Raw genomic sequence first — 14,593 nt, 5'->3', positions numbered from 1 at the left:
ACAGAACATTTTTCAAGTGTTGGGGGTAAGAGTGGAGATGAGCTGTCAAACAAGAATTCTATAGCCAGTGCTTGCTTGGGCTGAGGAATAAATAAGGCAGGCATTTGAGGGGTCATAGCTAAAGGGTATACAGGGTTTCTTTGGGGAGTAATAAAGTTGTTCTAAAATTAATCATGGTGACGTTTGTACAACTCTGAATATACAAACTCACTGAATTGTACTTTAAATTGGTGAGTTGCATGGTATGGATGTATGGCAAATTTCAATAAAGCTGTTACAAATAGCCCCACTACATATAAATTAAAATTGAAAACTAAAAACATTTAAGAAATTCAGAGGAAGACAGGAAAGGGGAAAAAACAGGAATGGAAAACAGTGTTTACAAACAGTAAAGACATAATAAACTAGAAATCTTAAATCTTAACACCAATAATTACATTAAAGGTAAATGACAAAAAATACAGCAATAAAAAAGGAGGTGGATATAAAACAAAGACCCAACTATATGCTATTTATAAAAAAACTCATTTGAAATATAATAAGTAGATTAAAAGTAAAACAATGAGCACAGATATGCTATATAAGTGCTAGTTAAAAGAAAGCTGATTAATATCAGATATTAAATCTGGTAAAATAGACTTCAAAGCAAAGACAATTACCAGGGGCAAACAGAAACATTATATAATGATAAAGGGATCAATTCACCAAGAATACATAACAATCTGTACTAAATGTGTATGTACCAAATCACAGAGCTTCAAAATAGAAGCACCAAAAACTGATAGATGTGAATGAAACATTTGAAAAATTTACAATTATAATGGGTAACTTCAATACCCTTCTCTCTCTCAATAATTGGTTGAACTACTAAAATGAAAAGCAGTGATGACAGAAAAAAAAACTGAATACCATTAAAGCAGCAGGATATAACTGATATTTATTGATCATGTCACTTAACAACAGCCATGTATATAACCTTTTAAAACACCAAAAAAAACCCCGCAAAAAAACAAAAAAACAACCCACCGATGGGACCATTCACCAAAATAGACCATATAGTGGGTCATAAAACAAACATTAACAGATTTAAAGAAGTGAAGTCATACAGGGGTGCCTGGGTCACTCAGTCAGTTGGGTGTCCGACTCTTGATTTTGGCTCAGGTCATGATCGAACTCAGGTTCAGGAGTTTGAGCCCCACCCTGGGATTCTCTCTCTCCCTCTGTCTCTCTGCCCCTCCCCCTCTTGTGCTTGCTCGCTCTCTCTCTCTCTCTCTCTCTCTCAAAATAAATAAATAAACTTTAAAGAAAGAAGTGAAATCATACAAAGCATATTCTTTGACAATAATGTAATTAAATTACAAATCAATAACAGAAATATAATGGGAAATCACTGAATATTTGGGAATTAAACATCACACAGATAATCCATGAGTTGAAGAGAGTATCTCAAGGGAAATTAAAAAACATAATTAAATGAATGAAAATAAAAGTACTGTTGTAAGGTTCATACTCTACACATGAGGGGACTTAGAAGAAAATATACAGCATTGAATACTTGTATTACAATAGAATAGGTTCAAATCAATGATCTATACTTCTACCTTAGGGCACTAAAAAAAGAAGACCAAATTTAATCCAAATCAAGCAGAGGAAGTACATAATAAGATAAGAGCAGAGATCAATGAAATTAAAATTAGAAAAACACTAGAAAAAAATCAATGAAACTAAAAGTTGGCTCTTGGAAAACATTGAAATTGATAAATCTCTGATCAGAGTGATCATTAAAAACAGAGCAGACAGAAATTTCCAATATCAGAAATGAAAGCAGGTACAACACTACAGAGCCTGAAGTCATTAAATGGAAAATAGGGAAATATTATGAACAATTTTATGCCCATAAATTCAAATTTAAGTTAAATGGCTGAAAAAGGACACTTAGATCAATAGGACAGAATTGAGAGTACTGAACAGACTCATATATGTATATGATCAGTTGATTTTTGACAAAGGTGCAAAGGCAAACCAATGGATAATCTTCAATAAATGGTGCTGGGAAAACCTGGACATCCATACACAAAACTAAAAAAAATGAACAAACCAAAAACTTTCCCTATATTTTTCACCATATACAAAAATTATCTCAAAGTGAATCATAATCTTAAATGTAACACCTTTATAACTATATAAAACTCTTAGAAGTAAACAAAAAATGACAATCTCTGTGACCTTGAGTTAGACGAAGATTTCTTAGACACGATACTAAAGAACAATCCATTAAAAAAATCAATAAATTGGATTTCACCCAAATTAAAAATGCTGTTTGAAAGGCACTGTTAAGAAAACGGCAAGACAAGCCACAAATTGGGAGAAAATATTTGCAAAACACATATCTGATAAAGTCTTCTACCTAGAATAAACCAACAAAACTGAAAGGCAATCTATGGAAGGGGAGAAGATATTTACAAATGACATATCTGATAAAGGGTTAGTATCCAAAAAATATAAAGAACTTATAAAATTCAACACCCCCCAAAAAAAGAGTTCTTACAACTGAATAATAAAAAAATACAACTGAATAATAAAAAGGCAGATAATGAAATTAAAAGATGGGTAAAAGTTTTAAAGAAAAATTTCACCGAATACACATGTAGAAAGATGCCGAACATCATTAATACACAGGGAAATATAAATTCAAACCATGATGTGATGCCATTACACATCTATTAGAATGGTTAAAACAAAACCAAAACTAAAAACAAACCTGACAATACCAAACACTGGTGAGGATATAGAACAATGAGAACTCTCAGCCATCACTGGTAGGAGTTCAAAATGGTATAGCCACTACAGAAAACTGCCAGTTTCTCATTAAGTTAAACATAGACTTACTACATGGCCCAATAATCTCTTTCCTAGGTGTTTACTCAGGAGAAACAAAAGCATGAAAGCTGATGTTCACATAAAAACTTGTATTTGGACATTTAAGGAAGTCTCATTCATAATTGCTAAAAACTGGAAATAATCCCAATTGCCCTTCTAGTGGAGAATGACAAAAGAACTGTAGTCATCCATACAGTAGGTTACTTCTCAGTAATAAAAGGGCATGAACTACTGACCTACTCAACCAGGAAAAAAATCTCAAATGTATTATACTAAGTGAAAGAACTCTGTTTCAAAGGATGCATATGATATTCATTTACACCACATACTTGGAAAGATAAAACTGTAGGGAGAGAAAACAGACCAGTGGTTACAAGGGCTGGGATGTGAAGACGGATTGATTAGAAAGGGACACAGGGAAATTTTGGGGTGTGATGGAACTTGCCTATATCTTGATGGTGGTGATTACATGACTACATATTTGTTAAAATTAAGTAACTCTAGAGTAGCAAGGATTGGGGTTACTGTATTTAGTGTATTATGCCTCAATAAAGTTTACTTTAAAACAACAACAAAAGATACTTCCTGACATGTACTCTAAGTGAAAAAAAAATTTCCTACTTTCATCACAGACAACGATCAGGTATTCATATATAAGTTGAGGGTAACCACATACAAGTTGAAAATGAGGGAAGCCAGTTACTTTTAAGGTGCTTTGGCATAAACTCTGCTAAAGCTGTTCAAATGAAATATTTTTGAAGGGAAATATAAATGCTAGGAGAAGAAAGAGAAGGTGTCACACTTCTGTTTTAGTTGTTTTGTGCCTGAGATTAAGCTACTGTGTTAGCTCTAAATATTTCAGTATAGGGGCACCTGGATGGCTCAGTTGGTTAAGTGCCCAATTTCGGCTCAGGTCATGATCTCGTGGTTTGTCAGTTCGAGTCCTGTGTCAGGCTCCGTGCTGACAGCTCAGAGTCTGGAGCGTGCTTCAGATTCTCTGTCTCCCTCTCTGCCCCTCCTCCGCTCGCACTCTGTCTCTTTCTCTCAAAAATGAATAAAAATAAATAAATAAATAGATAAATAAATAAATAAATAAATAAATAAATAATATATTTCAATATATATTTAAATCTTGGATGTGTTAGGACCCAGAAGTACTTTATAGTTTCTTCGGTAACTCGTTTTGCTGATTCACGTTTCCATGTATCCTGGTAATAAAGCAAGTGAGGTCATCGCTTTTGAGATCTGAAAGAGACTTACAATTTGTGTATAACTCCTAGAGGAGGTAGGTGTTCTTTTTCAGAACCTCAGTTTGGGAGACAGAGGCAACTTCTGCATCTGATTCACTGTATCTGATAATAGAAGCCCCTGTGCTGAGTGGTAACACAGTGCTGGGTGTTAATTCCCTCCATAATGTCTAATGTCTAATCCAGAGTTTCCAGAGAGTCTATCACTGCATTTATAGATAAGGACTCACTTAAACCCAAACTCATTAATAAAACTAAACCATATTATAGGTAGAGCATGTTCCTTTTATCATTTGAGCCCTGGTGGAGTTAAAATGATACTTCTAGAGAATACGAAACAAGACCAGTCTCTAGTTGTCTTTCATGATGGAAGGGCACTCTCTGCCACTGTATTGGCTTCCAGTGTTAAGCAAAGACAGCAGTATGTAGGATTAGCAAGATGATGGTAATTCAGGTTTAATTTCTCATTGGACATGTTACTGAAGGAGAAGATTTGGGAACCGTGGTCACAAGAACACATGTTCAGAAATGGAGGCAATCATCATGTACTGGGATAATGCTACCTGACTAGGCTTCTTAGGGCCAAAGTGAAGTCAACACCATGGGGTTAATAGGTAACTGTACCTCCTAGGATATAGAACTTTAGGCCAATTGCTATGCTTTTCCCAAGTCTTCTGTAAGGTACAGGGAAACTTCAAGCCTCCTCTTCAATCCCTGAAGTACTTGTTTTTGCGTGACTGGTTATTACACTTGCCGACAGAGAAGATTTAATTGGGTTATGTGGCCACCATCCAGTATGTTGTGCCTGCCTATGTGGCAGAATTTGTGTATTTGAGGAGTCTGAAAGCATGTATCCCCTATCCCTGATTAGAAAAGCAGCATTCAGCTTCATTTAGGTCCTGTTTTGAGTTGCTTTAGGGGACAGTGGCTCTATGGCTAGTTTCTGAGTAACGGGAATCCTATCAGGTTCTGAGCTTCCTGGCTAAAAGGGAATAATAACCGAGAGAGGCCTGCGCCTTTCTTGACCTACCATCCCCCCTTCTTTAGTTCTCTCAATTATAGCATTCAGCCAATACCCGTCCAGTCTGCACAACAGCTTATTTTGATGTTTGAGTGAAATAATTTCCTGTTTGGAAGTGTTTGGTAACTGCAATACGTTGCACACATGTAGGGTTTGGGATGTAAACTCATATTCACTCTACAGCAGTGCACTTAAATTTGAATTCCTGCCAGGAGCAGCTAATACAGAAAGCAGCTGGCTAGTGTGCTCTGTTGTTTTAATTACTCTGGCAACTGTGGAGATAGCCTCTAATCCATGACCAAATGGTGCTTGCTTACTGGGGGCTGGCATTCTGCATGTGCTCAGCCTGAACATAGCTCAGAAAGCTGAGATGGGACCGTGACTGGAAGGCCACCGTTCCACAGCATGCAGTTATTTTAAGGCTAGCTGAAGCAGAAGAGTCTGGATGGTTAATGGGTTGGTACGTGCAGAAACCAGAGCTCCAACTTAGCAGTTAGAAGATATGACTGTCACTTACAGTGATAGCTGCTACCTAACAGCTACTGTGCCACACTGTCCGACACGAGCAAATCCAGCATTCTTTTTTTTTTTAAGTTTATTTATTTTTGACAGAGAGAGAGAGAGAGAGAGAGAGAGTGCAAGCGTGACCTAAGGAGGGGCAGAAAGAGGAGACACAGAATCCGAAGCAGGCTCCAGGCTCTGAGCTATCAGCACAGAGCCTGATGCGGGGCTTGAACTCATGAACCATGAGATCATGACCTGGGCTGAAGTCGAACGCTTAACCGACTGAGCCAACCAGGCGCCCCCAGCATTCTTTATTAAACTTTTATTTGCTTGTTGTAAAATGTTACCTGCGTGTGGCATCAAAGATGCATTTCATCTGCTTTCGCCCACTTCATACATTACACCTTTTGTATTGCCACAATCTTGGGAAGGTGTTTGTGGTCATTTAAAAACCAAGGGCACCTGGGTGGCTCAGTCGGTTAAGCATCCGACTCCAGCTCAGGTCGTGATCTCATGGTTTGTGGGTTTGAGCCCTGCATCGGGTTCTGTGCTGACAGCTCAGAGCCTGGAGCCTGCTTCAGATTCTGTGTCTCCCTCTGTCTCTGCCCCTCCCCAGCTCATGCTCGATCTCTCTCTCTCAAAAATAAATAAACACTGGGGCACCTGGGTGGCTCAGTCGGTTAGGTGTCTGACTTCAGCTCAGGTCATGATCTCACAGTCTGTGAGTTCGAGCCCCGTGTCAGGCTCTGTGCTGACAGCTCAGAGCCTGGAGCCTGCTTCCGATTCTGTGTCTCCCTCTCTCTCTGCCCCTCCCCTTTTCATACTCTGTCTCAAAAATTAGTAAAAACATCAAAAAAAAATTTTTTAATAAATATTAAAAAAATAAAAAAAACTATTTGCTTAGGGGCACTTGGGTGGCTCAGTTGGTTAAGCGTCTGACTCATGATTTTGGCTCAGGGCATGATCTCACGGTTCATGGGTTCGGGCAATGTGGAGCTTGCTTGGGGTTCTCTCTTTGTCCCTTTCTCTCCCTCTCAAAATAAATAAATGTAAAAAAATAAAAACTATACGCTTATTGTTATAAAGGCAACATGGAAACAATAGAGAGAACATAGGATTCAAAATCAAATAAATTGGTTTGAGTCTCAGCTGTGCAGTTATTAACCTTACAACTAAATTTCTTAACTTCTGAGTCTCAGTGTCCTAACATATAAAATGAGAATTATAATAATAATAAGGGACATATTACATTTTGAGATCACTTGAGATTTTATAAAATATTATCACATATTATCTCATTATAGTTGTTGTGGTATCTTAAAATAGCATTTAAACTCATTGCTATTTTGAAATTATACTTGTTAGATCTTCCATTAGACCTTGCTATTTAATGTATCAATAAAATATGGTTGTAGGTATACTGCAATATCATAATTTTAAAATAGTTTGATAACTGTACTTCAACATAGCTACTTTACTTTGGATCCCTATATACCATGTGTAAGCTCTTAAAAACATATTTTTGAGAAGGGGTACATAAGCTTTACCAGATTGCCAAAAAGGTTAGGAAATTGGGGCGCCACCTAGGCGCCCCAAGGAAAAGTCCTATTTAGATAACCATTCAGTTCGTCAGTCAAGGTTTAGACCTAATCAGCTCTTCCTGTCTTGTGTTTCTCATTCTCTCTGTATCCATACATATGAATGTGCATGTGTACACAGAGATATCTCCACGCCTGGAGGATCCATAGTTTAGTAGTTAAAAGCATGAGCTTTGGAATCAGACTTCCAGGCTCTAATCTAAGTTCTGCTACTTACAGACAAGTCACTAAATCTCTCTACACCTCGGTTTCCTCACCTATAAAAGGAGGGTAATAAGAGTATTCAAAACTCTGTAGTGTTTTGCTGTTAAATGAGTTAATGAGTTGCAAAACACTTATATAGTGTCTGCACATAGAACATGACTTTATGAAATGCTGGCTAATTTTATTACTATTATGAGTATGAGTACATACAAATGTACGCTGATAAACACACACACACACACACACACACACACACACACACACACGAGCTAACATTCATAAAACATTTAGTGACCCTAAAGTTTAAGGTCAAGTTTGAGGTAAAGTAAGATGTTAACCTGAAATAATGTCACTGGTCTGCTACTTATGAGTCTCCTTGCCATACTACACTACTGTGCTCTTTTGGGATGAGCACTGGGTGTTGTATGGAAACCAATTTGACAATAAATTTCATATATTAAAAAATAAAATAAAATAAAATAAAATAAAATGCCCAATTTAAACAGGTCAAAAAAAAAATAAACTACTGTGCTGGGAGAGGTCATAGTCAAAAAGAGAAAATAACTCAAGAGGTTTACACTTGTTTAGAACATGGATGGGGCATCAAAAATTGTGGTATAATCAGAATGGTGTTGTCTTGTCACTTGACCACTCAAACAACCCCAAACGCTATTAGCAGTGATGGTTCGATCAATCATTACGCACTATGCATATCTACAAATTATTCCGTTTGGTCTTCACAAAGAAAACAGTACTATTCTTCATTGCATTTAGTAACTTTTCATTTTGAGACATTTCTAAAACCATGTAAGCCTGGATCATTTTACTGTTAACTCCAACCTGATAAAATAATAACAGTAACAAGGTCTTTTTATTGTCTACTATGTGTCAAGTATGATGCTGGATTTTTTTTTTTTTTGAGACATACTCAGCATATATCATTATGTTAGTTTCAGGTCGACTATATGATAATTTAATATTTGTATCTACTGCAAAATGATCGCCACAGTGAGTCTAGTTAACATCTGTCACCACATAGTTACAAGTTTTCCTTGTGATGAGAACTTTTAAGATCTACTCTCTTAAAAACTTTCTTTTTTTCTCTCAGAAATTTTCAAATAAATGATACAGTATTATTAACTATAGTTACCCTTGATGTTTTACAGTCATTACCCCATTGAACGCTCACATAAAGCATCATGGTCTATGGTTTTCAGATGAGGATATTGAGGCTCAAAAAGATTAAGTGGCTTACCCAAGGTAATACAGCGAAGAAATGACAAAGCCAGAACTCAAAACTCAGATTTATGTGACTCTAAAATCCACATCTTTTCTACAATGCTACATTGTATAGTATTAATATGAATCTACTAAATTTTATTATCAACTATATCACTGGTATTCATCCAAGTTATCTGAATTTAATGTTAAGAGAAAAAGCTACATATCTACAAATGACAACCATAATACATAAGGATTTTGCTATGTATGTTTATGCTTTTGGGGCCCAAGATTGAGCCCTAAATCATCTGAATCGAGGACATAATGTTAAGACATTAATCCGTTGTATTAGGTTAAACACTAAAAATCGCTTCTAAAATGATGTCTCATTCAGAGAAAGCCTCCTCAGTCCTTCTCCAGAACAATGGACAGCATACAAAGTGTTCGATTTAATTAGTTGTGTATGTAGAAAGAGATGCTCATCTGTTTCCATGGAGTCGAACAGATCACTGACATACTTCTCCATGGAAACAGACAAGGGAAAACAGAAAATGCTAAAGTGAATGAGTTTAGTGAGCAGTTGGTGAGCAAAGATTCAAGAAAAAAAATTATTCATCTGTAGTACTATATTATGAGTTTAGGAAAGAGAAAAGCAGCTATTCAGAGATCGTCAAAACGCACTAAATAAAAGAATACATAAGATACACTGAAATGTAAGATGAAACAGTTTTTACTTTGATAGAGATATACAAATATTGGGAAATGCCAGGAGCACAGGTATGATGGTCTTTTCACAGAAGACATGACAGCAGAATTCTGAAAAGATGAGCAGTGTTAACAGCTCAAACTTGGTAATGAAGCAAGATGATAGAACACAGAAGGAACTCATTTATAAAATAAATTTATCAGCTCTATGCTGGTTTCACAGAATTTTGTCCTGCTTTGTTTTTAAGGACTTTTTTTTCTTTGGGATTTAAAGTTATAAGAATATTTCAAGTTTTGTTATGCAACACTTAATTTGTATGACTGAGTCTGTATAACCGTTTTTAATTTATAAAACGCTGTGTGTTTTGTTTCCTTTGAAGGTTATTTTTCATTAAAATAATAAAGAGTTCCTTTTATTTTATTTTTAAAATTTTTTTAACATTTTATTTATTTTTGAGACAGGGAGAGACAGCATGAACAGGGGAGGGTCAGAGAGAGGGAGACACAGAATCTGAAACAGGCTCCAGGCTCTGAGCTGTCAGCACAGAGCCCAACACGGGGCTCGAACTCACAGACTGTGAGATCATGACCTGAGCCGAAGTTGGCCGCTTAACCGACTGAGCCACCCAGGCGCCCCAAGAGTTCCTTTTATAAGACATTTTTTTCTTGAGGTATTCTGAGTTACAAAAAAAAAAATTTCCAATGGAATTTTATCCTAACCTGCCTCTCAAATCAGTTTAATTTAATTCAATTTGATTCAACTTGATTCACCATTAATCCTGGCCCTCAAAATAATTATAGGCCTCTTAGGAGGAAAGGTACTTAAAAGAATGATTGTAACATTTATTCACTCCTTCAACAAATATATGTCATGTCTCTATTATGTGTCCAGAACCGTGCTGGGTTTTGCAAATAAAGTGATGAATTAAACAGACACAGTCTATATTCATGGAGGCTACTAGCTTATGGGAGAGAGATATTAAGATAGTCATATGTATAAATACACAAGTTCAATGAAGAAAACCCTGCAGAGTTCTAAGAGAGAACACAACAAAAAAATTTCACTGAGACTGGATGTTGACGGCAGGCCTCTTTGAAGAAATGACCTAAAATCTGAGGACTGAAGGATGAGTAAGAGTTGGTCAGATAGAAAATGGGGAGAACAGTATTTCCAGCAAAAGCTGTGAGACAGAAAAGGGCTTGGTGGGTTTGGGAAAATGAAAGAGAGCAAGTTTTTCTTGGAACAGAGTGGATAAAGGTGAAGCTGGAGAGGGAAAGAGGAACAGGTGCACTTTTAAGTTTTATTCCACGTATAATGGGAAGCAAAGAATTTTGAGCAGGAAAATGACAAAACTGTATACGTAACTTTCAGTACAAGAAAACATGGAACACTTAAAAAAAGTTCAAAAAGGCAAAACTATAGTGTTTAAGATCTATACCTAGGTGGTAAAATTACAATGTAATTATTATTGTAAAAGTCAAGAAAGCAAATTACTCCAAGGAGTAGGGTAGAAGGTATTAGGGGATTCTAGGGGAACAATGTTCTCTGTCTCTTGACCTAATGGCAGTTACATAGATGTTTGCTTTATATTTATTTATTAACATTACATGTAAGTTGCATGTACTTCTCTCTATATATACTTCTTTTTATTTATTTGTTTAAAAAAATTTTTTTTTAATGTTTATTTATTTTTGAGACAGAGAGAGACAGAGCATGAACAGGGGAGGGGCAGAGAGAGAGGGAGACACAGAATCTGAAACAGGCTCCAGGCTCTGAGCTGTCAGCACAGAGCCTGATGCGGGGCTTGAACTCACGGACCGTGAGATCATGACCTGAGCCCAAGTCGGACGCTTAACCAATCAAGCCACCTAGGCGCCCCTATATATACTTCTGAATAAGTATGTTTTGTTTTCTTTTAATAAAAGAGTGGATTGAGGTAATGAAGTGGAGTGCAGATAGCTCAAGAAGCTTGGTTTTGGTGACTGAGAGTGACAATTGTCACCCCTCACCCATATCCATTCTCTGATTATTTTCTTTCCTAAGAATTGAGCACTCTGAGCTTTAGCTGAGCATGATGTCATCAAAGGAGAGATACCTTAGCCTTCTTTCTCCTAGGTGTGGCTCTGTGTCTAAGTCCAGTCCGCCTCCTAAGTGACAAATGGCTTTTCTGAACTCTCTCCACCCCTGCTGGCTGGGCTATGGCTACAACAGAAGTATCTGCCTTTGACCCAAGATGGAAGCCACATGTTGACGAGACAGACACATCCTAGCAGCCTCCCTGGATGGTTTTGTGAAGTGGAAGTGTCTATCCACCATAGACTGCCCACTTATCTTTGTACTATGATGAGAATAAAATATACTTCTATCTTTCTTAAGTAACTGCCAGAGCAGTTCAGGCTATGACTGATACAGCTATGAGGGAAGTCGAGAGATATGGAGAGCTATGGCAGCTCCTCGAGGGGGGTGAAGGAATAGGGAAAGGATTAAAAAAATTTTTTTTAATGTTTACCACTTATTTTTAAGAGAGAGAGAGAGAGAGAGAGAGAGAGAGGGAGTGTGAGCAAGTGGGGGGGGGCAGAGAGAGAGGGAGACACAGAATCTGAAGCAGGCTTCAGCATCTATCAGCACAGAGCCTGATGCAGGGCTCGAACTCACCAACTGTGAGATCATGACCTGAGCCAAAGTTGGATGCTTAACCGACTGAGCCAATCAGGCTCCCTGGGAAGGGATTTTTAAGTAATGGAGACATTAGAGCATGTTTACATGTTGATGGGAAGAATATAGAAGAAAAGATTGAAGGGGTAGTAATCAGAAGTTTATACACAAAATGGAGCAAGGTCCCTGAGAAGATAGGAAGGGATGGAATACAGAACATATGTGGATGAACTGACCTTTGACAGAAGGGGATATCTGGTCTGTTTGAGAGAAGAGAAGAGAAGAGAAGAGAAGAGAAGAGAAGAGAAGAGAAGAGAAGAGAAGAGAAGAGAAGAGAAGAGAAAAGAAGATGGATGCAGATGTAGGTCGATTTCTAGATATGCTGGAAGGTGAGGGAGTTCCTTCTTAAAGCTCATTTTCTGTAGGGAACATAAAGCATTGGATGAGAGCGGAGGGAGGGAGGATTGGTGGCCAGAGATTTCAGGAGACTGAGAAGGTATGAAACACTCTTTATGGAGAAATGTGGTATAATGAGTAGAAAGTGTTGGGTGCCTATCTAGGTAGGTAACCACATTAGGGTGCTACCAATCTTTGTGACCGGTTGAATTGTTCGGGGGTTGGCATTAGGTCCATTTATAGCTGGGGTTGCAACAGCCAGGTGCAACAGAAGGTGAGGAGAAAAGACAATTTTTCTTAGGTACGAATTTGAACAGTAGACTATGGGATCAGGGCTCAATGGCAGGAGGGGGAAAGACAAAAGGAGATAGATGGTTGAAGCTGCAGAAGATAATGGACTGCAAGTCTTAATGACTTGAAAAACTATTGTTCTCATTAGTGGGTGAACTGGAAGTAAGTGTTTTAATTGAATGGTGGAATATTTGAATGAGTGGCTCAGAGGCAGTGGAAGATGTCTCATTCCAGGAAATAACTGTGGATGCGGTAGCTGACATGAAGCTGAGGTATTAGGAGGGAACGTCTTTGATAGAAAAGAGAAGCCTGCACAGGGTATGTAGTAAAAGAATTTTGTCTTTAAAGATAAGCAGGAGTGTAGTAGAAAAGAGAATGAGGAGGTAGAAAAGAGGAGACAGATAAAATTCATGGCATTTAGGGAATGGAACCCCTAGTCAGGGGTTAGGGTGCATGGATAGAAGTTTTTCGAGAAACTGGAAAGGTAGGGCGAAAATAAATTCTGAAGGAACCAGTATGGAAATTGAAGTAGTGTGAACTTTATTTTACAGTCCAAGTCGTCAATCACGTCACTAGACACTGGTGTGTGAAAAGATTTAAAAAATATACATTTGGGGGCACCTGGGTTGCTCAGTCGGTTAAGCATCCGACTTTGGCTCAGGTAATGATCTCACAGTTTGTGGGTTCGAGCCCCGCATCAGGCTCTGTGCTGACAGCTCAGAGCCTGGAGCCTGCTTTGGATTCTGTGTCTCCCTCTCTCTCTGCCCCTCTCCCGCTCAGTCTCTCTCTGTCTTTCAAAAATAAATTAAAATTTTAATTAAAAAATTTTTTTAATATTAAAAAAAAATTTTAATATACATTTTTATTTATTTTCTTTAAATAAATAAATGACTTCTGATTAGGTGGAAATGAGGTTTTTACGATATCTGAAAAATCCTTACCCATTTTTGTCCCTGAATACTCTCTCTCTCTCCTACTCACCTTGCTCTCTCCCTCTAGCATTTTTATATGGACCTCTATGTATATGATAGAGAGAACATTGAATCTATTTCAATCAATTGACTCAATGATAGGGAGAACACTTAATCAATTTTAAGTCATTACAATTTAAGTTATTTGCAAGCTTTAGTACTTTGGGTATATACTAAATTTTGAAGATCATTATCCACATCTCATTCTAGATCTCTGTTATTATAAAGATGAATTAATTCTCTTGGCACCTTTGAGTACATATCCAGATTTAGTGTCAAACATACAGATATTTCTCAAGTACTTTTTACCTAATCCTAAACTTTTTTTTTTTTTTTTAAGTTTTAGGACTTAATTACTTTCTTGTTCAAGTTCTGGTATGAAATATAAATAATGATACATTGCCATTAAATGTATAAGTACACTGCAACTAAGACTAAGATTAACACACTCCCCTAGGACAGAGTTATTTTTAAAGGTTCTGTATTTATGGGGACCACTTACCTATGATGAGCCTGTGAAGAGCACCCTTATCTCCATTAATGGCAGCAGCATGAACTTGGGATGCTAATGAGGAGCCAGTAAAGAACAAGTTCTCTGACCTGTTCATAGTCTTCTCCACAACTGGAGCACCCTGAAACAATGATTTAAACCATGAGTATATGCAGGAAACATTTCTGAAAGCTGTCTCATCCGTCCTGAGTGTGTATGTTATAAATATGGCTGAATCGAAATAGTTGACTAAGATTCAAAAAGCCTGCAGTCCTGGTCCTAGAATTGCCACAATGTTGGCCAAATAAATGACCCTTTGTACGAGTTGGTCATCTGGAAAATGAGAAGGATGGATGCTTCCAAGACCCTTCTCAGGGGCTACCCGAGGAAAAAAAAAGGGGGGCTCAGT

At 37.4% G+C, this 14,593-nt stretch overlaps 1 protein-coding gene across 4 annotated transcripts in view; it reads right to left on the bottom strand.

The window, feature by feature from the left end:
- Positions 1–14,593, bottom strand: part of INVS (inversin) — a 158,240-nt gene that overhangs the window by 140,957 nt on the left and 2,690 nt on the right. For all 4 annotated transcript variants that reach the window (XM_025912772.2, XM_086683591.1, XM_086683594.1 and 1 more), the window contains one exon: positions 14,197–14,326. In XM_025912772.2, the coding sequence (XP_025768557.1) occupies positions 14,197–14,302 (106 nt within the window). In that variant the 5' untranslated portion in view covers positions 14,303–14,326. Of the gene's footprint in view, positions 1–14,196; positions 14,327–14,593 lie in introns of those variants that run through there.

Source organism: Puma concolor, chromosome D4, assembly GCF_028749965.1.
Source record: "Puma concolor isolate L17-30 chromosome D4, mPumCon1.1.hap2, whole genome shotgun sequence".
Lineage (NCBI taxonomy): Eukaryota > Metazoa > Chordata > Mammalia > Carnivora > Felidae > Puma > Puma concolor.
Note: the sequence above shows the minus strand (reverse complement) of the source record. Positions and strands in the feature narration are given on the sequence as shown.